Consider the following 25,934-nt stretch of genomic DNA (forward strand, 5'->3'; position numbering starts at 1 on the left):
TGACTCCTCCAGTTGCTTATGCAAACGAGTCTCCTCCTCGACAACGGCCGCATACTCTTGCGTGAGGTCCAGGGCTCTCGCTTTGGCATCACGGCGGGCCTCCAGCTGCGCGCGCAGGCCAGACTCCCCCGGACCCTCTTCCTTCAGGGTCTGGGTGCCTACCGCAACCCTTTCCACTACCACCTGGGTTCCAGCCTCTTGCTGGGCCCCCTCTGTCCCTATTCCCCGGCTGAAGGCATGCCCAGCGATGGTCTAGGTCCCAACCTCCCACGGGGTCCCCTCTGTCCCACGTGTCGCCTTCACCAGCTCTTCACACTTCAACCCTTCCTGGTCTCCAGGCACCTCCACCGGCCGCACCTCAGCTCCCCTGAGGGGGCAGTGCCTCCTTATGTGGCTCAGTTCACGGCAGCCCCAGCAGGCTCCCCGCCTCTTGGCTACCTTGGACCTTTCGGGGTCCTTCCAGGTCCCGCCCCCTTACCGGGGCTGACCTGGACCCACTGCCTTGGGCCTGGGCACAGCCATTGCAGGTGCCCTTGTCGCCTACAGGCCCAACATGTCCTCAGCCGCCTGGGTCCCCTCACCCAGCGGATTAGCAGTGGGACTTGTCCCTGTCTCTCTTTGGGGCGAGGTGCCCTGCCCCCGTCCCAATAGGGACAATCCCTCTTTACATGTCCCTGCCTTCTGCAGATATAAGAAGTCTTTCTCCTCTGCCACTCCTGCTGGAGGATCCTTGCCAGGGTCCGCTGCTCATCCACTGGCTGGCCCAACTGCTTGTGGAGGGCCCACTGCACCATAATCTCTGTGGCTCATCAGCCCCCTTCGTCCAGGGTGCAGACACCTGTCCCCCAACCAGAGTTACCCCCTGGGGCCTCTTCAAAATACACCCCAGTATACCAGGGTTCCATTGTCCCCTTCCAAAATCTCTGGGCGATAATCCCGCTGTCTGTGCTCTAGCCCCTTGTGTCAGGGGTGGACTGCTCCTGCCCGCATTCTCCACCACTTGTAAGGGTGTGGACTCACCCCTGCGGTGCCTCCTGCTGGTCGTCCATGGAAATTAGCTCTTCCAGCGTCCTGGAGTGCCCCCTGCAGGCTGGTGACCTGCCTTACCACTGGCCCCCATACCACTGTTCACCCCGCTACAGCATTCATTAGGTTTTTGAAGTTTTCAGGGCGGTCTCATATTTTTCTTTTTAATTTTGTCTCCAGATCTTTTCCCTGGGTTATCTGTAGAGGGTCTGTAGTAAGTGGTTGTCTGCTGTTATTAAGTAGGATTTGTTTAGATATAGGACCAGTTCACTGTGGTCTGGTAACACTCTCATGCACATACACATACTGTGAGTGCCTCACCCACACCTTTGGAGAGCTCATTATACAGCTGCACAACCACAACCTTGTGCACATGCCTGGAGAGTTTCTTGCACCTATACTCTTGTACATGCATGGCTGAGGCCTTCTCATGCCCACAAAAATACCCGCATGCATGTGCACAGTGAGTTCCTCACACACCCACTCTTGGGCCCATGCCTATTGAGTTCCTCACAAGCATACACACACACAATTATGTGCACACTAAAAATGCATGAAACGTCCTTGTCCAGTGCACTGTTGTGTTGTGTGTCACCACAGCTGACAATAAGCAGTTCTCCAAGATCTAATTCCTATATCTTCAAATAAACAAAACTAGCAAGAACTGCAGTAGTGCCACCTGATAACTCAGTAATGCTAGTCATTGTACAAATTCCCCTTCACATACTGATAAATATACACTAATACACATACATATTACACATATACATACATACAAACACTGCACACATGCCTGCCACTCATACAAACACACAGAACTTCTGGACTATGAGCCAGTGCAGCACTCTCTGCTCATCTCTTAAAGAACCAGCAGGAAACTACAGATCCCAGAAATTGACTTGCTGCTCCTTTCTCTGTTTCTTACTCTGCATTAGCCTCTTAGCTCTGGAGAGGGATGAGGCTCTGGTGATTCTCTGCTATGCAATGCTGGAGGGGATCTGCCTATCATCAGCCGTTACCCAGGCTTGGAAGCGAATGGAGGCAAGAACCCTTGGATTTGGGGATTCGGTAAGAATCACTATCTAGCCTCTGTGGCAACACTCCCTAATCCCTCTTAGCAGTTCTTCCTGACTGTAGCATCTGGTATGGGAGTGTATGAGAACTCCCCAAATAGCCAGTGCTCTGGCTCTGCTCTCTACAGTCCCTTCTGTTGGAAGAGGCTGGGGCTGGAGTGGCTAGATTATAAATTAGATGGGACCTACACACAGAGTCTGGTGCAAGAGCATGGGAGGCCCTTGAGACCAGCTCTCAGTCTCCCCATGCCCTCCCTCCTTGCCCCACTCAGTCCACCACAGCCCCTTCACCCTGCCGTTTTCGTCCTCTCTAGGTGTGCGATAGTCTTGGAAGGCACCACATGGAACTGTGCCCCGACTGTGCCTTCTGCTCACTGAAGAGGGAGCAGTGCCATGGGGTGTCAGATCTGAGACGTGTTCACTGCGATGTTGGCACCTTCACTACCTACATCAACCCTGACATCTCTGCCCAGTATCAGGCTGTGGGAAATAAGGTACAGACCCAGTTCCGCTTGTACCCAAGGCTGTGAGGCAGGGTCTTGGATTAGGCACAACCGGGGCATTGCACTAGGGACACTCGCCTGTCTCTAATCCTCCCCTCTGTTTGCAGGTTGGTTCCCTGGAGGCAATGGGGTATTATGGGATGGAGGTGTACGGTGGGCTGCGTGCAGATTATTGGTGTGGCCGCCTGGCCACGCACGGCTGTGATGACCCCCGCGTGATCCTTTGGCTGCAAGTGGAATATGCTTTCTTCCAAGGAGGAGACTTCCCAAACAAAGTAAGTGCCGAACCCCACTGTCCCCTCACCCCTCCTCCTCGCCTCTATTTTCTCTCTAACATTTCACTCCTCTCTCCCCAGATCTGTGACTCAGATAGAGTTCAGCACCCTAATTACTGTGCATTCAAGAGTCACCAGTGCCTACAGCGCAGCCTCAGCAGCCAGAAGGTGAGGAGCTGCCCCACTCCCCAGGGATCTACCCAGCTCCACACTGACCATTCACTGTCCAGAATGGCAGCCCTCCCAACTCCAGTTTCCCCATCTCTTGGCTCTGTCCTGCCCCTTCCCTGCCCCAGGATTTTCCCCTCCTGCAGGACTTGAATTGGGGTGGGATGGGTGTGGTGGTACTCTCCTAAGCTCCACCCAAAAATCAAGCTTCACCCACTTGGGTTTCCAAAAAGAGATGCCACTTGTAGTAGGTGGTGCAGATGTTCAAAACGCGATCAGAGATCCTCTGCTGGACTCTTCAGGCTTGACTCCTCAGTGGGATTTCGTTATACCTAGAACCAGGCACATACCATGTGCCTTGGACTCATGTGATAAAATTTAAATGTCCATCAAAAAGTTTTTCTAGTCTTTATGATTTTGAAAAATCTAAGTATAATCGATGCAATGGTGCCAGTGGGGAGAAAGCAGCAGAGGAAGGTGCACCAACCACTAAGGTCAACGAGAAATCCACCTGACCCCATGTCAAGGCTGAATCCCCACTCTGGCACTCTGAGTGCAGAAGGTGGGGGCCCGCAAGGATTTTAAAAATTAATACTTGCCACTCCAGGCTTGTATTAAACTCCCAAGGTTACAGCTTTTCTCTAACCTTGGCTTGGTAAATGCTGCCACCGCCCAAATGCAAAAAAACCCCTTTGAACCCAGGAAGGAGCAGTTGGGAATTCCTCCCTGTGGGGTACCCTCAAGCCCTTTCACACACACCCCAGGGAAGAGCTGAGAAAGAAAACAAAGGAAAGTAGCTGTGGCTACGAGCTAATTAAACATGTGCACAAACCTCTTAGGAGGTCCAATCCTGTTCTTAAAAAAGGTAAATTTTTATTAAAGACAAAAAGAAAGAAAATACGTCTGGAACTTGGGCTTTTGCTAGATTTTAAAAGAGCAATTCCAAAAATCAAGTACCCAACATAGCTTTATTGGGAGTTCAGCTTAAAGGTTACAAGCAAACAAAAGCATCTGGGGTTAGCACAGAGGAGAGCCACAAGCCAAAATAACGAATAAACATGATCGCATTTATCTAAACGTTCAAACCTTACACAGCATTCTTGCTTACAGCACTGCTGCTCTGTCATAGAATATTAGAGACCTCAGGAGGTCATCTAGTCCAATCCCCTGCTCAAAGCAGGACCAACACCAACTAAATCAACCCAGCCAGGGCTTTGTCAAGTCGTGCCTTAAAAACTTCTAAGGAAGGAGGTTCCACTACCTCCTCCAGTGCTTCACCGCCCTCCTAGTGAAACAGTGTTTCCTAATATCCAACCTAGACCTCCCTCACTTCAACTTGAGAGCATTGTTCCTTGTTCTGTCCCTACAGCCAAGAGAACAACAGACAAAGGGAAAGTTTCCTTCCCCCATTTTAAAAAGTTCTAGCCTTCTCATTGGCTCTTTTGGTCAGGTGCCCACTTTTCCCCCCCCTCTTTATCTGGGGGACTTTTTAACCCTTTAGAGGTAAAGCAAGTAAAGAACAGCTACCAAGAGGGATTTTACAGCTAACTGGCTGGCTGGGTGTCCATCAAAGGGAGCTATCCCACTACTTTATCACATCACACCCCATACCCACCACCAGAGTCAACTAGACTCCCCCCAGGCTCCACTCCTTCTCGAAGACCTTTGGCTTCACAGACTGGGGGCAGAAAAGTTGTGTATCTTCCAGGCACCATGCACTAGGAGCACAAACTCAAAGGTCACTCACAGTAGATTATGCAAAATTCCATAAATTGATCCTCCTCCTTCCTTCTTATTCACAGCTGTAATTAGATGTAAAACAGATACCTTGTCGCTCTAAGATCCTGGGACGGACATTGCTAACAGATACTACCTCACTGACCTTGTCTCTCAGATAACAGTGCTGACATTTTAAATCAGCATAATTGGACATGTGAGTTAGCACCCACTGAAATAAACGTGGCAGGTTAAGCCTCTCAGAGCCCTTGTTTCAAGCTGTCTGCAGATTCAGGCAGATGTCATTAGTTCATATTTTGAAGGTTTTCTTCACAACCATCAGGGCTAGAAACTTATGTCATAGATTTGTAGAGTTTAAGGCAGAAGGGACCATTAGACCATCTAGTCTAACCTCGTGTATATCTCAGGCCCTTAACCTTCAAAAAGTTATTTTTAATTAAATCTGAAATTATGGAGAACAAAATGGGAGAAAAATAAATAAATCCCAGGTCACCAGCCTAGTGCAGCCCAGCTACATTTTCCATCAGGGATTGCCCCTCTGCTACCTTTGACTGGGTCTCCTCACCCAAGGTCTCCACCCTGCAGTGACCTAGGGACAGGACCTCTCTTCCTGGCCCTCCATTGGCCAGGCTCACACTTGCAGGGCTCATGTTACGGGGAGACAGCTCCTTTCAGTCCCAGGATTCCCTTGACTGGTGTTTGGGTCCCTTGACTCTAGGGTGGGGGAGAGAGGGGTCTGCACCAGTCTCTGGGGATAAGGTTATCTATCTCTCTGTCTATCTGCTCAGGTGCTTCGTCATGGTTGCCGCAGGAACGAGACATACCAAGTGCTGAGTGAAGAGAAAGGCGAGGAGGAGGTGCTGCTCTGGAGCCAGAAATTCTTCAGCTTGACTGAGGGATGAGTGGACGAGAGAGGACAGAGGGAGACCCCAGGGAGGAAGGAAAGAGGGGGCATAGGGCACTGAATGGACCCTGTGGAGGCAGAGAGATGAGGAGAAACTTGATAGGACCTGAAGCAACTTTTCCCAACCTCTGTCTGTCTCTCTGTCCCCAGGGATAATGTCTGGTGCCCACCCCTGCTTTCATCCAAATGCCACAGCCTCCTCTCTGCTCCATACAGCAGTGTGAATGACAGCACCCCAGAATTCACTGGGGAATCCTTGACCTTGGCATTTCATTTGACACCAACCCGGGCACTGTACAGTTTCAGCTGTCCCCCAGGTGCCTCTAAGGCTCAGCAGCAACAGGGACTCCAGCAACAGGAGCGGCATCAGCCCTGGGGTGATTCACTTGGAGTCTCTGCCAGTTTCCAGGTTCCTGCCTGATGGCCCTTGCCCAAAGCCCACAATGTCTTTTACCCTCAGTCCTCCTGCCATGGACACAACCGGTGGGTTGTTTCCTATATTATGTTTTGGTTTATAAAGAGCCTGTTCAGCCAACGTGCTTCACTTTCTCTGTTCTTTTGGCTACTGTTCTTTTTGAACCACGTGGATCCTCTCCCTAGTACTCCTTCATCCACACTAGCTTTGTCAGCAGTGTCTCTTGCACTCTCACTGGTTCCCCTTGCGCATTCACACATTCACCAATGCCCTGCATTTAACTGCATACAAAGGGCACTGGAGTCCTGAGCCTTCAGAATGGACTCTGAGCGCAGTCTCCCCCACCCCAGTGCAGGCATGGAAGTGCCCACCCAGGGTTTCACACATACAGTAGCTCACGCTCACATCTTTTTCTAATACAATAATTTTATTCCTAATATTTTAAGGGTTTATTTGACTCTGTGTGTTCAACCCCATGTCCCTCCTCCCCCCCCAAAATTCAGAGAATGCCATCACAAGCGAGTAAACCCAAATAGCCACATCCCAGACAAACCCCTCTGTAAGTGGGGAGCAACCTCTGTGCAGCCCCCCCAGAGATGCCCCCTCTGGAGCAATCAGCTCCCTCCTCATTGGGGTGGTAAAGGGGCTCCATTCCCCTCCCCCCCATGTGTATATTCCTCTCTGGAGCTCTCAGTCCCTCCCCATGTCTTCCCCAAGGTTCCCCCACCTCCTGGTGCTGGCACTCTTGCCCACCACTTGCTCCCTCCCCCCAGCTCAGTTCAGCTCCCTCTCACCGGCAGGTGTGCACCTCCACAAGGTGGCGGCACTGCTTGCACTTGACTGAGCAGCACCAGTGGAACTTGCAGCTGCATCTCTCCACCACCTCGGCCTGGGCCGTGTGGAAGCCTCGCCCGCAGCACAGCAGCTCGCAGCCATCCATGGCATGGGACGTCCGGTTGCACTGGCGTCCGGAGGTGCCAAAGACCCCACTGTGGGGGTCCCGGTTACAGAAGTCTGGGCTGGCCACCAGGTAGACCAGGTCGTGAGCTGTGTAGGGTTTGAAGCGGGAGCTCTTGGGCACCAGGAGCTTGCGGGAACCAACCCGCTTGGGGTGCACCTCTGTGGCCCCCTCAAATTTCTCTTTCAGGACATTGCCCACCTTGCGGAATGGGGGCATCACCTTCCAGCAGGTGCGGACCTCGCAGGAACCTGACACTCCATGACACTTGCACTCTACCTTCATGTGGGACAGGATGGCCTGGCAAGTAGATAGGGTCTGTCAGCAGGAGGTGGAGGGCCTCATGCAGCCCACCTGAGGGTCCCAGTGAGAGGTGGATTTAAGCCTACAATGGAGCTTCTTCTTACCAGCCAGGGGGTGCTGCACGTGGGGAGTGTGGCACAGAGAGTCAGGGAAAGGGAGGCCTGGGGAAAAGGGGTCACTCTAAGGTGTGTGACAGGGAACAGAGGCTGCTCACAGGAATATGAAATACAAGTCACTGATCCACTCATCAGCTGAAGGGATCCACTATGGGGGGAAAGGACCTGCCCAGAACTACAGCGATCCCTTTGCAGAGGGATATGAGCAGGCCTTCTCAAAAATGAGAAAGGGATCCACTCTGCGGTAGTAGAAGAAGGGATCTACTCTGCCACAAAGGAAAGGAACAAGATCCACCGTGAGTCAGAGGGAGGGTCAGGGGCCTACTCAGGAGGCAGTGGCTGGGGAAAGTGAACCATTCATTCAAAAGAGGTGAAGGGATGGGGAATCACCTGAAGGCAGAGTGAGGGAAATGGATTCACTCTAAGAAAGAGGCAGAGGAAGGGGAATCCACATCTAGACTGTAGGAGGGAAAGAAAGCTGCTCTGAGGGAGGTGGAGCTGAGGGATTGGGATCCACTCCAAGGCATATAAAGAACAGGCTCTGCTCTGGGGCAGAGCAATGATAGACTCTGAAGGAAAGGCAGGGAATTGGATCCAATCAGAAGGGAAGGGCTCTCCTCAGAGGTAATCAGTTTGTGGGTGCCACCACTCTAATCTGGACAAAAGAGTGGGGGATGGGACAGGCTCTGGCCCCCAATGAGAGGCTCAGCCATCTGGGTACGTTCCCCAGCACATGGTACCAACCTTACCTTCCTACCAGCCTCGTTGTTGTGCAGGTTCATGAGTGCTCGGCTGGACGAGACACCACGGCTCCGCTCAGGGTTATCCACGAAGGCTTGAGAAAAGGCAATACCATAGGACAGGTTGTCAGAGCAGCCTGACCACTGGAATCCTGGGGAAGAGAGAGAGAGAGAGAGTCCATGAGGCAGAGAGGCTGCTCCAGGTGTGGGGGGGGCGGGGCAGATGTAGAGGTGTTCAGGCTTCCCAAGCAGGGAAAAGAAGATCACTCTGCTCATATCTCCCTGGCCCCACCCTCCCTATACTGTTCTCATCCCAGGGGCATGCAGTGGCGGCACTCTCCATCCCCATTTATTTTTCTGCTCTTCTCTGCACCGGCCCCTTCCCAGGGATTTGTAGCAAGCTTTGTTGTCTGCTCCCATTCATCCTTCCAGTTCTTCCCATGCCAATGTGGGGCTTCTTTCTCCAGCACCAACCACCTTCTGTTACCTTCTGGGCTGACTCCACGGATCTTGCGATCACATCCACACTTCTCCAGCTCCCCACGGCTGCAGGCCCGGGTCACAGCGAACGCCACTCCCGCTGATGAGATGGCATGAATGAAAGCAGATTCTCGTGTACCTATAGAAGAGACAGAAGTAGCCTTTGGAAGGAACAATTTCTTCAAAATTTGTCTAAGGAATTTCTCCTTCAGTTCATTTGTGGAGAGAGGAAACGTTGCAGTTTCATCTGTATTAGACACATTGAGGCAGCCTGAGACACGCAGAGGCTCTGTGATAATGCTATGTCACTCCCAGAAAGGAGATGTTCAAACAGAGATCGCACTGGTGAATCATTAAAGGGAGTTTTGCTACATCCTCAGAGGTCTTGGATCCCACAGCAGGGAGAGGATAGCCCCTCGTGCTAGGGCACCAGGGAGATCCCACATGGCATGCACGCAGCTCTGGGCTCCTCCGTCCCAGAGGTCTCATGTCCCCAGCAGGGAGGGAAGGGGATGCAAGTCTCAGAGGGAATTTTTTTAGGGGGAGAACCAGAGAGCATGCAGTGAGGCTGAGCACAGGAACCATCCTGCAGCCCTGAGGGGGTCAGCGAGCCTGCAGTCATCCCTCCAAGTGAATGGCCTGCAGCCTCATTTCTCAGGACTGAAGCAAGGCAAATAACTATTTTTTTGGTTTGCTGACAGTTCTGCAAAAAAAAAAAAAGGGGGGCGGGGATTGGCTCAAACTGAAACAGTAACATATTTTTGAAGAATCAAATTAGGGAAAAATCATTTTGGGTCAAACGAAACATTTTGTTTCATTTTTGGAAGTTGTAAATGTTTTTTAAAAAGCAAAGGAAATGAAGGGCTCTGTTCACAAACTGAAGGAGTAGGCGGTGCCTCCCATGATAACCTTTAGCTCAGCAGTTGGGGCACTTATCCGTGGGAGGGAGAAGGGAAGGCTCCCAGGTGCATGCTCAAGCTATTCTGGGGTAGAGCTGTCTTGAGATCTCCTACTAAAGCTGTTCCACTGTGTATAAAATACTTCAATAGTCATTGGGCCACAGTGAGAGACAGTGAGAATAACTCTATAGCCCAGTGGTTAGGCCCCCCCACCTGAGAAGTAGGACACCTGGCTTCCAGTCCCTGTGCTAAGGATTTTTTATTTGCAATTATATAATTTATATTTTAATAATTATTATAATTATCCACAGTATAACACCTTCAACAGGAAAGATCGAGCAAGCCCCACATCAGAATACCCTGGTGGTCAGGATACTTTTGTGGTAAGGAGGACTGCTGGGGTTAAGTCCCTGCTCCTGAGCAGGATTTTGAACCTGGGTCTTCCACATTCCAGGTGACTACTCTAACCATTGGGTGAAAAGGTTGCGGGGGAGGGGGACGCCTCCTCCTCCTGTTTTGTGAATGGTGCCTAAATCCCCTTGTAAAGCTAGCCCAAAATATTGAAACATTTTGTTTTCCTTTTTTGTTTCAGCTGAAACAATTCACCAAAATCAATACAAAGTCACTGTACCTTTCAGTTGCCTTGAATCTACTTTCCAAACACAAGCACACTCCCTTTGGGTTTGGTGAGCATTAGATTTAATAGTATGCTTGACCATTAGGATGAATAGTCTAGGTGAGCATTAGGATCAGTGTCTGATTGACCATTAGAGTCAGGGTGAACATTAGGGGTAGACTTAGAGAGTGGTTTAGCCGGAGTACTAGTGTTAGTTTAGTGTTCTACTTACTGTTAGAATTAAGATAAGCGTGGTAAGGTTAAGGTTTGGTTTGGAGCTAGAGTGAAGGTTTAAAAGTTAGGTTTAGTGTGAGCATTAGATTGGGGTTTGGACATGAGCCAAGAAGTTGGGCACTGATGGCAAATGTTCCATGCACTGTGTAGATCTGCCTAACTCTTGACCTCTGACCTTGTATGGCAACCTTGCCAAAGACCTGTAGCCCCTGCAGAGTGGAGCAATTCCATCGACGGTTGTGAAACTGGTGCTGACACTCCTCTATGGCCAGCTCTGCTCCGTGCTTCACTGAGTCCATGGCTTCTGCTTGCCGCTGGCAGATTCGCACCTGCTCCTCTGCCAGGCCCTTCAAGCCCTCACAGGCACTGGAATCTTGCAGGGTCCCTCGCAGGGAGGGCTGCTTTGCCAGGTACCTGCACAGAGGGATAGAGGGAGTTAGCCACGCTCAGAGATGGGCTATGGACACGCTAATAGCTCAAAGGGAAAAAACCCCCTTCATAGCCTCACTCTTAGAAGAGCCCATAGGGATACTCAGACTCCCTCTCCCCATTTGATCAGACTTCCACCCACCCCAGGGGATCCCCCAGCGTCTCTTTGGGGTGCTGGGGTCTCCTACACCTTCCTTTTCCTGTGAGATCTGCCTATTGTCTCTTGCGGGGATTAGGGTCCCTCAACCTCCCTAGGGGACCGTTAGGTCACGCAAGCTCCAGCCCACACCATACTTACAACCAGGTCACAGCACGGATGTGCCGCACAGAAATCAGCACAACATACAGCTGGACAATCTTCATCTTCTTGCTGGAGAAATCTTAGCCACAGTCCCTCTGCCTTAGCTGCACAAATGCCTTTCCCTCCTCCCCAGCGCCTGGTGCCAGAAAGTCACTCCCAGGGCAGTCCCAGTCCAGCACTGCGGAGAGCAAGTACCCCCACACTCCACAACAACCATGAGCTGTCTCTGGGTGCCTGTCAGCACGGGAGCCCCAGGTTAGCACTGTAGGGGCATCTACAGTGCCATTGTCCTCTAGGGATTGTGAGACATCACTGGAGGGTCAGGAGCGCAGGACAGGGGCTCCACGACAGCTCTCCCAAAAAGGTGGCTCACATGGTGGAGTTCAGCATGAACAGCAAGCAGCCCCTGAACCCACAATTCCACATGCAGATTCTTTAAGTCCACTCCTCAGATGAATGCTTTATCCTCTTGCTCTCTCTCCCCTGCAGCTCACGCTGCCCACAAGCCAGCAGGGGAGCAGAGTGAGACCCTATTGGTAACTAATAGGCTCCTCTATGCAGTGAGCTCCCAGTGGCACCAATCCGCTGTTACATGGTGATTCAGTTCTCTGGCATCTTTTTCTACCACCAGTCCCTTTGGGAAGTGAGGGCGAGTCCCAGTGCTGGTTCCCAAGAGTGGCGCACAAGAGAGCTCGTGCTCGTCTGGGCCTCCTTCACGTCCCAGCTGCCTTTCTCGGTGACTTTCTCTCATCTGGCTCCTCCGGGCTAGAGATTCCTCTTTTCTGTCCTGCAACCCTCATGGCTACAGCAAACAGACACAGCTCAGGCTGCTGCTTTCTGGCTCTCTTAACTCTTTCCCTGGCAGCTCTCTCCACCCCGCCCCCACCAGCCTGAGGTGAAGGGACAGCCTGGAAATGGGGTGGGGGGTAATACCTCTCCCTATCCCTGGGTGGGGCTATTTGTGCAAACTGACATGGTCTAGGTTGGTAAATATGCCCCCCTCCAAAAAAAGAAAAACCCACAAAACCCTGCATTGTGGAACCACTGAGGGATTAGCCAAATTTAACCCTTGTGTGCTGGGAGCAGAAACATCCTAAGAGAAAGTTTTTTCCCCTAAACAGGACTGGGAAATGCCCACCCTCCTGTAGGCTAAGGAAGGTTTAATTCCTCATGTAGTTAGTTACAACTGGCTCTACCTCTGACTCTGGCTGAGGTCTCACATCACACATATGAGGTAGTCCTTTGGTCACAGGCTTTACTGAAATTGCCCGCCATACAAACAGGGCTGGATAGTGCTTGCAGCCCCCCCGCCCCCAACTCTCATGTCTCCGTCTCTCTGTTTCTTCTACCCTCCTCCCAATCTTGGTTTTATCTGTTCTGAGACTGAACTCCCAGGCCAAAGACATGTTGGGATCTGCAGCTCCAGGGTGTAACCTCCAGCACGCCCCCAGTAAGCTGGTCTTACCTGCTGCCAACTCAGACAGGGGGCGGGGAGGTGAGGAAATGCAGATGGTTATGCTGCTTTCCCTGGTGAGCTGAGAGTCCATGATACAGCTTCCTGACCTTGCCTGGGACAGCACAAGAATGGCAGCTCCTGGGCTGAAGTGTCAGAAAATCAGAGAGGTGGGTAAAACTTTCTAACAGGGACAGCAGAGAACTATGGACCAAAATTAGGGACCCACAAAGATCCCACTACCTGGAATGCACATGGTGGGGCATGGGCTGCTGCGCTCAGCTGAGTCAACTGTGTGTGTGGAGGGTTCCCACATAGGGGTTAAAGACTCTCACTGCCCTGTAAGGGGTGAAGTGCAGACTCCTCCCCAGTATCTCTCTCTCTCTCTCTCTCTCTCTCTCTCTCTCCAAGCCTTTAGGGGGGCTGGATTCTCAATGGTAATTCAAAAGACACTAAAACTAGTAAGAACAAAGATCCCAGCAACAAGGAAGCAGGAAAGGGGGTTTGGCTGAAAAAAGCAAGCACTAAAATGAAGCTGGATGAGATCAGTGGCCGGGCTGCCATTGTATCCTCACAGGATTTATGAGCAGCAGAGACATATATCCCCGGAGTGTCACCCACTGAATCAGGAGGCAGTGACAGCCGAACAAGGGCCATACAGAATGAGAAAAACAAACACAAGGAAGAACATCCAACAGGCAGAGGAGCTGGATGAGAGCAGCAGAGAAAGGGTCCAGGCAGTGATGAGCCCACAGGGGCTGGGAATAGCTTCACAGCCCCAGAAGGGGGTGCTCTCACTAAGGCAGGAGGCAGTGACAGACTTGTTGGGGAGAGAGCATAGGGCTCAGAGTGTGGCAGAGAGGAGTGTCTCTCTGGTCCCAACAGCATCCCCAAGGTGAAGGGCACAGATACTACAGAAAATGAGACCACAGTGCTAAAAGGCACCAGAGATACAGAGGCTATGGAAAGGGGCAGAAACCTCTCCTACTCTCCCTTGCATCCCCTGTTCTCAGGCTTCCTGCTACCCCTGAATTTCCACCCTCCAAGCATTGCACAGAGTCTCACATCCTGCAACTGATTCAGCCTAGTGCCAGTTTGGTGTGCAATTAGTGACAAACAGACCCATGCTGTGGGGTCGCTGGGACAGATGCCAGTTGTTTTTTCCTCCTCCTCAGTCCTGATCCTTGCACTGTCTACATCGCTCCCTCTGGCCCTTCTCCCTCTGCAGCAGTTCCATTCCAGGGATACACAGCTGGCTTTGCTCTCCAGGGGTTTCATTCTTTAGCGCTATGATTACTGGAAGCCCAGCGCATTGATAGGAGTCTCTGGGCTCATGTGCAGCAATTGCTGGCTAATGATTAATTTCTCCTCCATCTCATTTCTTCCCCATTTGACACTCTCATCTACAGTAGCTGGGAATATCCATGGACAGGTAACTTTTTTCCCCCCATTGACCATGAATAACTGGGGAGGGAGGAGAAGCAATGGGTCAAAAGTGAAAGTGTCCATATGCTTCCAGTATCAGGGGGTAGCCGTGTTAGTCTGTATCCACAAAAACAACAAGGAGTCTTGTGGCACCTTAAAGCCTAACAGATTTATTTGTGCATAAGCTTTCATGGGTAAAAAACCCATTTCTTCAGATGCATGTTTCCAGAGTCCCCATGTTTCAGAGAATCTGCTGCTGCGATCATAACCAAGGGAGTTACTTATATTTCACAACTGCTTTCACTTCTGCTTTCATAGAAGCGTGGCTCGGCACGCACACCTGCAGACAGCAAAGTCCATTCGTTGGGGCCAACCCAGCAGGGCCTCAGGAAGAAGATCGAATGAGAAGGGGAAATGAAGGAGAGAGGGAGAGAAAAACAGAAGAGCGTGTAAAGCAGCCACAGGCAGAGTTAGGGGGGCTGGTGCCTCTGATGGAATGCTGTGTGCAGTTCTGGTCACCGGTGTTCACTAAAGACGAATTCACTCTGGAACAGGTGCAGCAAAGAGCTACCAGGATGATCAGGGAAATGAAGCGCCTAATCTTATGAGAGAAGACTGGAAGAGCTTGGCTTGTTTCAGACTTCATTTTGTTAGGCTAGAGGAGATAGGATTTCTCTCTGTAAATATATATTGGGGTGTAAAGGGAGGGAGAAGAGCTATGTAAGCCAAACAGACAATGCTGGCACAAGAACAAGTGGGTATAAACGGGCTGTGCATACATTCAGGCTGGAAATCAGAAGAAGGTTTCTAATCACCAGAGGAGTGAAGTTCTGGAAAAGCCTCCCAATAGGAGGAAAGGGGGAAAGAAACCTAACTGGTTTTAAAATGGATCTTGATACATTTAGGAATGGGATTATATGACAGATTTGCCTGTAACAGCAGAGGACTGGACTCAGAGACCTAGCAGGTCCCTTCTAGTCCTACATTGGCTAGGAGGTGCAGGGGCTAGTTTCCTATCTGCCTTTCTACATCTACTTTGTTTCTGCTCTGCCATCAGTTTTGATTGCTTGATTGAAGTCTCCACAGTGGCTGAGGTCATCAGGACAAGGGCATTCACCTGCTTCCAGCTCTGCTCGGAGAAAGGTAAGGCAACAGGAAGCGAGTTTTTGGGCAACAGACACAAGCAACCCTCTGAGCATGTGACCAGAACCTGCCCTTTGGGCCTATAAATATTGCATGCTTCTCTCTAGTGATTTAGGGCAGTGGTTCTCAACTGGGGTATGTCAACTCACCTAGATATTTGCCTAGTTTTACAACAAGCTACATAAAAAGCACTAGCTAAGTCAGTACAAACTAAATTTTCATACAATGACTTGTTTATACTGTTCTATAGACTGAACTGTAAGTACAATATTTATATTCCAGTTGATTTATTTTATAATTATATGGTAAAAATGAGAGTCAGCAATTTTGCATTACTAGTGTGCTGTGACACTTTTGTATTTTCATGTCTGATTTTGTAAGCAAGGAGTTTTTTTAAGTGAGGTGAAACTTGGGGGTATGCAAGACAAATCAGGCTTCTGAAAGAGTACAGTAGTCTGGAAAGGCTGAAAGCCACTGATTTTAGAGAACTAGAAATGAAAATGGGACGCTTAGCTTGCATGTCAAATATGGGTGTTTAGGCCTTTTGAGTTGCAAAAAAACATTGATAATGTAATTGACTCAAATGGGGTGCCAAGGCTGAGGTTAATCAAGCTTCATTTTAGACACAGGATGATTCTCACACACCCTTCAGCAGCCGAGGGCTGGTGGTGTTACCGACTCTTATCACAATTTTATTACAAAATTGTGATATTTGGTGTTTTTCTTAAAGCCCCAGCTCCTAAGAGAAACCCAGCTTTCATTTAATTTTATTTTTGTGTACATATGTATAGTCCCCATGGTTACAGAGAAAAGCTGGAAAATGTGACTAAGTATAACCTAAAGACTCAGAAACCAGGTGGCTTGCACTGTACATGCTGTCAGGCAAAATGATCTGGTGGTCCATTCTGAACTTAAACTCAGTGACTTGGGGGGGCAAAGGGGGAGGGATAGCTCAGTGGTTTGAGCATTGGCCTGCTAAACCCAGAGTTGTCAGCCCAATCCTTGAGGGGGCCATTTAGGGAACTGGGGTAAAAAAATCTGTTTGGGGATTGGCCCTGCTTTGAGCAGGGGGGTGGACTAGTTGACCTCCTGAGGTCCCTTCCAATCCTGCTATTCTATGACTCTAAAAAGCATCCACAATTTATTTGACTTTAAAATGAGATAATTTTTAAAATAATCTCATGGTTTTTTTGGAGGCTGATTCATGGTTTTTTAACTTCTGGGTTTGGGGGGAGGGATAGCTCAGTGGTTTGAGCATTGGCCTGCTAAACCCAGGGTTGTGAGTTTAATCCTTGAGGGGGCCACTTAGGGATTTGGGGCAAAAATTGGTCCTGCTAGTGAAGGCAGGGGGCTGGACTCAATGACCTTGCAAGGTCCCTTCCAGTTCTAGGAGATTGGTATATCTCCAATTATTAAAATATTAGATCAGCCTTTATGAAAAAACATATCCACAGCTCACTGCACAAGGGCATTCTCAGGGACAGTGGTATAAAGAGACCTTATTGAAACTGAGTGTCAGAGCATAGATTGTTGCACCTTGTGCAGCAGGGAGACACTGCATTTTCTCCAGGAGACTTTACTTTGTTTCTTTCATTTGTTTTCCTTCCTCTAAGAAAAAATAGTTTGTTTTGCTCTTGGCACAGTGTGTTGGTGGACATGAGCGTGTCAGAAGGTGCATGCAGTGTGTATGGAGACAGATAACTCCTCTGTAAGCCCTATTTTCATAAGCAAAGCAGGGTTGGTGTGATCAGAGCTTTGATAGACCATTCTGCAGTGATTGCTGTGGGTGAATCAGAAGGGTGTATGCTCCTCCAAGAGTCAGTACTGATCCCAGTGCCTCCCTATGGGGCCAGAGATTACTAGGCAGCTGGAAATATCTGTTATTAAGCTTAAACAGATACCTTCACCCTTTGTGGTCATTAAATATCCTCTGCTATCCTGGTCAAATACACACTTAGGTTGATTCCATTTTGCCTTCCTAAATTTCCCCTGTGCTTTGAATTGGTTATGGGATGCTCCTTCACTCCCTGTTGTAGACTTGTGCTGTGTTGCTGTTAAACAGCTACTTTGTCATACCCCAGAGATAACTGTATGTCAGGGCCAGGTGATTCCAGCTTACTCTTTGTCTTTTTCACTGGTGTGGGTAGCATGAGGCTCTGTTAATTAAATGTTAAGTGCTTTGGGATCCTCAAGTGAAAGCAACCTCTTACATTATTGATGATGATCTTTCATCAAGTGGCCTCTGCACTTGGAGATCCACTCAAAGTCCAATAGACCAGTGGAACCATTGCCCATTGAGGAGCCTGTTCACCCACTTCCTCACTGCTCTACGCAGGAAAGGGTATAAAATGGCGCTCCACTTTCCATATGCCTCTGTTCCTTTCAACTGGAGACCTGGAGCCTCTGCCCCATTCTGTCATTGACTTTGTTGATTATTCTGCTGACTTTGTTGAAAATGTTTTTGCAACCAGTTATTAGGTATGTAAGGTTAGGTTATAGTAGCCCACTATGGAACCTTTAGGCTGGTAGTTAGGGCACTCAGCCAGGAGATGGGAAACCCAGAATAAGTTCCTCCCTCTGCCTGACCAGGAGCCCCGGGATGCTGGACCAATGTGTATAGTGAGGGCATTGAAAGCCATTGAACCAAACTAAGCCCTGTATATAATGGAAACCACTTCAAGCCAGGGGGTGCTGCAGCACCCCCCATACCACTAGTTCCAACACCTACAGCGGAGCAGGAATTTTAATTTGTGTCCCACCTCTCAGGTTAATGCCCTAGGCCAGGGGCAGGCAAACTGGCCCGTGGGCCGGATCCGGCCTGCAAGCCCTTTTAAGACGGCCCGTGAGCTCCAGCCGGGGTGCTGGGTCAGGGGCCATACCATGCGGCTCCCGAAGCAGTTGCACGGGCCCGCTCCGGCACTAGCAGGGTCAGGGGCTGCTCCATGCATAGGAGCTGGAGAAGGGACATGCCACTGCTTCCGGGAGCTACTTGAGAGAAGTGCTGCTCAGAGCCTGCACCCTGAGCTTCTCCCCATGCCCCAACCCCCTGCCTCAGCCCTGATCCTCCTCCTGCTCTCCAAAATCCTAGAGCCCACACCCCCAACCAGAGCCCTCTCCCCCTCCAGCACCTCAATCCCAATTTTGTGAGCATTCATGGCTCGCCATACAATTTCTATTCCCCGACGTGGCCCTCAGGCCAAAAAGTTTGCCCCCTCCACCCCTCCAAGTCACTGAGTTTAAGTTCAGAATGGACCACCAGATCAGTTTGCCCACCCCTAAACACTAGGCCTCCTCTGTCCATTTTGTGTGGTTTAGATAGATGCGATCAGAGCATGACTACTGGATTGGGCCCTGAAGGCCAGACAGGCAGGGCAGTTCCTAGTTTGTGACTCCTGCTGGGGTTTACACATGTGTTAGGTGCTGACCAGCTGGGTAGTGTCAGGACTTGGGTAGCTGTGTACAAGTCCAGATGCAGAAATTTTAGATGTCTTGGGGACTTTAGCAGAATAAGCTTAGACAACTAAGGACTTCAGGGTTCTGTAAGAGACCATCTTCTGCTCTGAGTTCCTTTCAGGGTCTAAGAAACCAGGTCTGGGATCCCTGTCAACCCCTAACTCCTGGATATGAGGCAAAAAAAAGTTGGTTCAGAACCAGTGACCATGTCCTGTCTATGGTTCCAAAGGTTGTCCTGCTGAGAGAGGTACTCTGCTCCTCCCCCAATTCCATCCCTTTCTAAGAACTCAGGGTTCAGCCCAAAAAACTCCTCCTGATCAGAATGGGCTGCATTCTACAAAGCAGAGCTGAAACCTTCATGATCAAACGTGAGTTGTCTCTAAAACAGTCAGTAGCAGACTGGATATTTCATAAATTTGGGTGGCAAGGTTACAATGCCAAATCCAAGAGATTCTGCTGGACAGCAAGCCCAGACAGTCAGTAATAGATACTTTCTTCCTGGATTGGGAAACAGTCCTCTCAATGCCTTTCACTAATTCTCTAATACAGTAATTTTCAACCTATGGTCCGTGGACCCCCAATTGTCCACAGACTAGGTCTAAGATTTCCAAAGAGGTCCTCACCTCCATTTGAAACTGTTTAGGGGTCCTCAAATGGGGGGAAAAAAGGTTGAAAACCTCTGCTTTAATACCTAAGGATGCTATAGAGAATCAGACAGGACAACCCATTGCACCAGAGAGATTGGAAGGGAGCACATATAGCTCATCCGGTACTTGCAGACGTGGTGTTGGTCGATGGAATGCATGCTGAATGCCAGGAATGTTTTGTCAAGGTGCTCAGGCCAGTGCCCTTTACCAGGCCTGGGCTGGCTCATTTTCCTAGTTCTCTCCTATCTGAGCTCCTCAAGGAGCAATCAGTGTTGCATGACCCAGGTCACCGCAGTAGACACACACAGGTTAAAATAGAAGCAGCAAAGAATCCTGTGGCACCTTATAGACTAACAGACGTTTTGCAGCATGAGCTTTCGTGGGTGAATACCCACTTCTTCGGATGCCAGAAGAAGAAGTGGGTATTCACCCACGAAAGCTCATGCTGCAAAACGTCTGTTAGTCTATAAGGTGCCCCAGGATTCTTTGCTGCTTCTACAGAACCAGACTAACACGGCTACCCCTCCGATACTTGACAGGTTAAAATGTTGCCAGCACTCTCTTTACTTGTGGGCGAGTAGTCGGCAGGCCAGAGCGACTGGCATGGGCTCAACTTGCAGAGTGGGACCCAACAGCAGTGGGCATCGGTCCGATGCCACCTATCTTCTTTTCCCGCTGTTCATGCAGCTAACTGTCAATCTGGATGACAAGATTGATAAAGGCACCAGATCCATCAGAGTCCCAACTCTAGCCAACTCCTCCTTTAACCTGTCCAGCAGGCCTCCCCTGGAACAGCAACCCTGCCTCATTCCACTCCATGTCCAATGTGAGATGGCAGAAGTGTGCTGCATAGGAGGCAGCTGTGCCTAAACCCCTGTCAGAGTTTCTGCAGAGAGAGCGCACAATTTGGGTCACCAAAGATGGTTGATAGTGCCTGCTAGAAAACATCCCAGCTAAACAGCACCTGACCACTGGCCTGCAGTGGAGAGAGGCCCAGGCCAACACCTCTCCAATCACCAGGTTGACTACCAGGTCTACCTTGGCCTGGTCGGACGAGTATATTTGAGGGCAAAGCAAGAACGATAGGCAGCACTTGTTCATGAAGCCTCGAAATTGGGAACAATCCCCACTGAAGCACTCCGGGAGGGGGACAACAGGTCCTGGCTCAGGTCAGGACGTGGTCAGTAGCAGGCCTGGGGTGTATTGTTCTCTGGACAGAGTTGATGGACTGGCCCCTGCAATTCCTGATTCTCAGCAACCAGCTCTGCCATCTGCACCTGCATGGCTTGGTTGTCTGTTTGGAGGTGGGGCACCTATTCATAGAGCACCAGCACTCCTGGGGGAAGGAGGCACTCTGCTGGGTTCATATCAGGCTGGACCCAACTCAGAGGGGTTGGTGGGCTGAACAAACTGTTGTAGACTGGAATATAGGCAATCAGGCCTCATGGTTTGAGCAATGGTGGTCATGTCTAGTGGCCAAAGCAGGAGTCAGAAGCCAGGAACTGGAGGTCAGTGATGGAGACAAATTTGGGAGTCAATCCAAGTGTCAGAGCTGTGGTCAGAGTCCAGCATTGAGCCAAGGCTTGGAGCCGGAGTCAGAGCCAGGAATCAAGCCACTGGTCAGAGCTGTGGTCAGTAGACAGCAGTTAGAACTAAGGAGCAGGGATCTGGAACAAGGCAGGAATGCAGGTACCAGGAACAGACAGAAAGGCAGGAATAAGGCAGGGCTTGGGAGTCAGGCGAGAAGGCAGTGTCCAAAGTAGCAGCCAGCCAGTGATGCACGTAGTTGCTCAGACAAATTTCTGTGCCTCCTTCTGGCTTAAATTGTGAGTCTGAGCCAATCAGAGAGGCCAGACATCTCCAATTGGGAGCTTTGTGGGTGATGCGTAAGGTGAACTAGAGTCCACCAGGCCACACTCCCTGCCAGTACCAGTGAGCTGCTGGGTGGTAGCTGCAGGCTGAGGACTGGCTGGAGACCCATGCTTGAGACTTGTGATTCCCCCATACCTCTAGTGGGATCTGGGCAGACAAATCTTGAGGAAGAAAGAGAGGCTATTTACCTTACAATAACTGGATGCTTTTGTTCACATGGATCCCATGACCTGCCCTCCTTCCCCACTGATATGGAGTCCTTTAGTGGGATGTTTTGTAGTAGTGAAGGAACTGAGTGGTGGTAGGGGCTGCTGCACTCTTTATACCTTTGGGAGTGGGAACATTTGCGAACTGAGCAGATGCTGCTGGCCACAAATATTCTGAGCTCATGAAAATGCAGCCCTTCAGTGGGATCTGCATGGACAAAGCATCTTGAAGAACTCCCCTTATTGTAAGGTGGAGAGCCTTTGTTTGTTTACCAATAAATGAATTTCCTTGATAGGAGCCTTTGCATATTCACATTAGCTGCCCACTTCCCCTCTTCCTCAGAGCCCTGTTGCTCCACCAGGCTCTGCAGTTCGGGGGGAAAGAACTGAGATGTTTGGGGTCCCCTGTCCCTCTTATGTTCTCATCTCCTGAATGTTGGGAACACCAGGGGAAAGCGCACAGATGCCACAATAGGGATTGCTTGCAGAAAGTGTCATTGGTCTGCTGCATATGCCCAACTAGGTTGTCTCATTTTGACCTGAGTGGTTAGCTGTTATTCAGGATCATGTAGGCCATTTCTGCTAGGAGGAGAAATTGAAGAGAGTCGGGTACTTCTTTGATGAAATCCTGTTAATTTACCAAGAACATACAAAGTCCTGTTTTCCCTGACCACAGTAGGAATCAAACTGTATGAGATAGTCCCTTTGCTCACAATTCCAAGCCTCATTTTAACCAGTGCTCTACCCAAGAGCTCTCTCTCATAGCTTTTTCTCATGTGCATGCTACAAGTACTTCTCTGACTGTCTCTGAGGCTTCCTTGATACAGTCTTTGTGTGCTTCTCTTGTGTATTTTTCTCCTTTCTCTCTCTCTCTCTCTCTCACACACACACACACACACACACACACACACACACACACCTGCAATCAAAATAATCCCCCACCCTGTGTTTTTATTAGACCTCTGGGAAACCCCTTGGATTGCACAGGCTTGCAGGCAGTCTAGTCCTTAGCCAGTGGCTTTCCCTGTTCCAGCTATCACCAGACAAAGGTGATATTAAATTGTTCCCTCATTTACTCTGAATGGCAGGCGGCTATCGCACCCAACAGCTCCAGTGAGATGGTGTGTGTTGTGTATTTGGTTGTCATGGTTTTGTTGCTATGGCAACTGAGTTAGATTATTATGGGCTAGCTCAACCGGTTTCAACCGGCTGAGGTGCTCTCTGTATATATGTAAATAAAATGGAGGTTTTGGTTAGCTGCCTGCTCTCTGGCCTCAAGTGATTGCTTCCTACACCGGCTGCCCCAAGGATACAACAGTGTGTCTGCCCAATCCCCTGCATAACAGTGTATTTCTTTGAGATGAGCCTACACAGTCACTGATAAATAACCTTCATTTACTGCGTCTCTTCATGTACATATCCTCCCCGCATGCAGACATCAGTTTTTTACCCTGTGGGTTTGTCTAGATTAGCGTAAACTGTTAAATTTGTGTCCTGCAACAAATGTTCATGGAGCACCTAGATTAGCATTTACAGTTGTTGATTGAAATTAAAACAGGAGCACAAACTCTAATCGGGACAAACTTTTATCATTTCTCTGAAGCTCAGGCTTGTTTTCAATAAGGGGAACAGTGCAGAAATTCAGTAAGAAATTGTTTATCATTCAACCTTACCTTAGACTTTACCCTGCCTCCCCTCACCACTCTGCCCCGTCCCCTTCTATTATCTTTCTGCTCCTTCCCTTCTTTCTCTGTGTGTACTAAGGGCAGAAGCCAACACCTTGGAGCTTTTACTCCGTTACAAACTAAACTCATCCTTGATTTTTCACTCTGATCAGGAACTGCGTTGTTATTCCACATCTGGCAAGAACCTGGCATTGCATCCACGTCACCACAACTGCTGGAAAGAATCAGTGAAATGTAACCAGTGATTGACCTCCAAACCACCGATACCAGGAGACCCATTGAAGAGTTGGTGACGGAATCTGCAGAGAGAGAGAGACACCCATCCACTTCCGAGGGGTGACAGGAAATGACCTGACTCCTGCTCCCCTGAGGGTAATGATCTTCCTCCATGCCCCTTGTTGTGCCCCATTTGCCTATCAGTGGCCTGAACTACATCACTGAGCTCTCTACAGGTTCTGCTGGGCATGTCAAATGACAGCATCTCTCATAGTCTGGACCCATGCAAAGATTACAGCTCCAACCACCGGCTGCACCTGGTTGGGTACAGCCTGATCTTTGTGGCAGGTTTGATGCTCAATGCTATGGCACTCTGGGTCTTCCTGCGCTACCTGCACCTCAAGTCTGTGGTGAGCATCTATATGTTCAACCTAGCAGTAAGCGACCTGCTCTTCACACTCTCGCTGCCACTACGGCTCTATTACTACTCCAGCCAGCACTGGCCTTTTGGCAATTTCCTTTGCCAGGTGTCTGGCTCCCTCTTCCAGATCAACATGTATGGCAGCTGCCTCTTCCTCATGTGCATCAGCCTGGATCGCTATGTTGCCATTGTCCACCCACTCCGCTGGCGCCACCTTCGGCGGCCCAAGGTGGCCCGGCTGCTCTGTCTGGTGGTGTGGGTGCTTATCCTGGTGGGCTCTGTTCCGGCTGCTGGTGTACACAGGTCAAGTTCCTGCATCAAAGGGAACCAGACCATCGCTCTGTGTTTCGAAAGCTTCAGTGATGGCCTGTGGCAGAAAGGCATCTTCCCACTGGTCATCCTGGCTGAAATCCTGGGCTTTCTCTTGCCACTGACCTCTGTGACGTACTGCTCAATTAGAATCTTCCAGAAGCTATGCCAGGCCAGCGAGACACAGAGCCTGCGCCAGCAGAAGACTATCCGCCTGCTCGTGGTGAATTTGGTAATCTTCATCATCTGCTTTGTGCCCTACAACACTACTCTGGCAGCCTATGGGATGATAAAGGCCCACGTGATCCAGGCTGAGCCGCCAGTTCGGGACTCCGTGCGCCAGGCGCTTATTGTCACGGTGCTGTTGGCCAGCATGAACTGCTTTCTGGACCCCCTAATTTACTACTTTAGCACTGAAGGTTTCCGTAACACCTTCAAGAAGCTCCGGCGGGGCCAGGCCTGGGACTCCGACACAGGGATGGCCAAGACTCAGGTCACACAGACGAAATGCTATAGAGCACGCTCCAGTCTAGAAGCAAAGCGGTACCCAGTCCAAAACTTCATCCTCCCCAATAAGGACTTGCCACTGGCTCCCATCAAAATATTTTTGAATGGGCCGATCGAGGACTCTGAAATATAATCCTGGAAGTCACGGGGTTGCTGAGTTATAGGGTAGCCATAAGATGCCAGGAAGATTGTGGGAGTTGGCTAGAGTGTACCCTGATCAAACTGGAGAAGCTTAGTAGGGTGGTAAGGAAATGTGAGGATGGTAAACTTGGTGATGCAAAAATAAATAATGAAAACTCTTTTTCAACAAAATGAGAAATGTTTCTAAAACCCTGTATTCCACTACAGAGAAACATACAGTGGAAAATATGTACCTAGAAAACACACCCACACACAGAGCAATTCTATTTTGTTCTCTTTTACATAGGTTTTTATACCATGCTCATCATTGCAGTATCTGAGTGCACGTTTGTTGTAGAGGTCTCTAGAACACCAGATAAGTTGTAGATAGTGTTGATGTACCTAAAACACACATACTCCTAGGATGTATACTTGTTAAAGATGTACTGAGGGTAGGATTTTCAAAACTGGGAGCTAGATGTACAAAGGGACTTAGATCCTCCCCCGACCTCAGCTGCCACCTAACCCCCCCCCACCTCTCTCACACACACACACAGTTGGAGAACATAAGAACGGCCATACTGGGTCAGACCAAAGATCCATCTAGCCCAGTATTGTGTCTACCGACAGTGGCCAATGCCAGGTGCCCCAGAGGTAGTGAACATAATAAGTAATGATCCAGTGATCTCTCTCTCCTGCCATCCATCTCCACCCTCTGACAAACAGAGGCTAGGGAGGAGGAGGGTGATGGTGGTAGTGTCCCCTCTTATACTGTGTAGCCCAGTGGCTAGAGCGCTCACCCAAAATGTGGGATCCCTGGATGTGGAGCAGGGACTTGAACATGTCTCCCGGCTCCTAGGTAAGTGCCCTCATGACTGCAGTAAGTTCTTCTGAATCTACCCTGTTGAAGTTGTTCCACTAAACACTAAAATAATGAGGCCAGAGAGACAGTAAGACTGACTCTATAGCCTAGTGGTTAGCACACTCACCTGAGAGTCCTGGCTCCAGTGAATATTTAAATATTTGAGTGACATACCCTATAGCCTAGTGGTTAGGGTACTCAGCTGGGAGATGGGGAGCAGGGACTTGAACACAGGTTTCCCATCAGACAAAGTGGGAATTTGAACTCATGTCCCTGTATCTTGGGTGAGTGCCCTAACCACTAGGCCATAGACTATAAAATGACCACAGTTCATTAATGCACTTTGATCTACTCCTTTTTCAAAGAGGAGTAAATCAAAGTCCATTAACCAACTTTTAATGCGAGTCAGCAGGGTCCACACAGATAGTTAATCTGTGG

The 25,934-nt window shown here is 49.7% G+C and overlaps 3 protein-coding genes across 11 annotated transcripts in view; 2 read left to right on the plus strand and 1 right to left on the minus strand.

The window, feature by feature from the left end:
• The window catches only part of LOC123362043 (acrosin binding protein), a 59,398-nt gene extending 53,186 nt beyond the window's left edge, over positions 1–6,212 (plus strand). For all 3 annotated transcript variants that reach the window (XM_045002319.1, XM_045002320.1, XM_045002321.1), the window contains exons 6-10: positions 1,962–2,094; positions 2,414–2,593; positions 2,710–2,877; positions 2,959–3,045; positions 5,571–6,212. In XM_045002319.1, coding sequence (XP_044858254.1) covers positions 1,962–2,094; positions 2,414–2,593; positions 2,710–2,877; positions 2,959–3,045; positions 5,571–5,684 — 682 coding nt within the window. In that variant the 3' untranslated portion in view covers positions 5,685–6,212. The remainder of the gene's footprint in view (positions 1–1,961; positions 2,095–2,413; positions 2,594–2,709; positions 2,878–2,958; positions 3,046–5,570) is intronic.
• A 679-nt stretch (positions 6,213–6,891) lies between these two features.
• LOC123378677 (protein Wnt-4-like) lies at positions 6,892–11,239 on the minus strand. The gene is made up of 5 exons (XM_045032761.1): positions 11,175–11,239; positions 10,623–10,861; positions 8,706–8,837; positions 8,228–8,370; positions 6,892–7,359 (listed from the first exon to the last, which is right to left on the minus strand). The coding sequence occupies exons 1-5, from the start codon at positions 11,237–11,239 to the stop codon at positions 6,892–6,894; spliced, it is 1,047 nt and encodes a 348-aa protein (XP_044888696.1).
• Positions 11,240–14,028: 2,789 nt separating this feature from the next.
• Positions 14,029–24,807, plus strand: LPAR5 (lysophosphatidic acid receptor 5). Of its 7 annotated transcripts, none has more exons than XM_045011808.1 (4): positions 14,038–14,062; positions 14,374–14,809; positions 15,113–15,198; positions 23,214–24,807. In XM_045011808.1, the coding sequence occupies exon 4, from the start codon at positions 23,526–23,528 to the stop codon at positions 24,645–24,647; it is 1,122 nt and encodes a 373-aa protein (XP_044867743.1). In that variant the 5' UTR covers positions 14,038–14,062; positions 14,374–14,809; positions 15,113–15,198; positions 23,214–23,525; the 3' UTR covers positions 24,648–24,807. The 7 variants fall into 7 exon arrangements, with proteins under 7 accessions (XP_044867759.1, XP_044867743.1, XP_044867733.1 ...); XM_045011798.1 differs by having other exon boundaries at positions 14,374–14,609; XM_045011824.1 differs by lacking the exon at positions 14,374–14,809 and having other exon boundaries at positions 14,029–14,062.
• Positions 24,808–25,934: the final 1,127 nt, after the last annotated feature.

The sequence above is a fragment of the Mauremys mutica genome, chromosome 1 (assembly GCF_020497125.1).
Source record: "Mauremys mutica isolate MM-2020 ecotype Southern chromosome 1, ASM2049712v1, whole genome shotgun sequence".
Taxonomy (NCBI): Eukaryota; Metazoa; Chordata; order Testudines; family Geoemydidae; genus Mauremys; species Mauremys mutica.

Bases quoted from the DNA above. Each gene is read 5' to 3' on its own strand.
- LOC123378677 (XM_045032761.1), bottom strand. From the start codon at position 11,239: ATGAAGATTGTCCAGCTGTATGTTGTGCTGATTTCTGTGCGGCACATC. The intron at 8,838-10,622 runs GTCAGAGGTCAA...TCTCTTCTATAG, and splicing joins TGGCAAGGTTGCCATACAAG to GTACACGAGAATCTGCTTTC. The intron at 7,360-8,227 runs GTAAGGTTGGTA...TCTACTTGCCAG, and splicing joins ACAACGAGGCTGGTAGGAAG to GCCATCCTGTCCCACATGAA.
- LPAR5 (XM_045011824.1), top strand. From the start codon at position 23,526: ATGTCAAATGACAGCATCTCTCATAGTCTGGACCCATGCAAAGATTAC.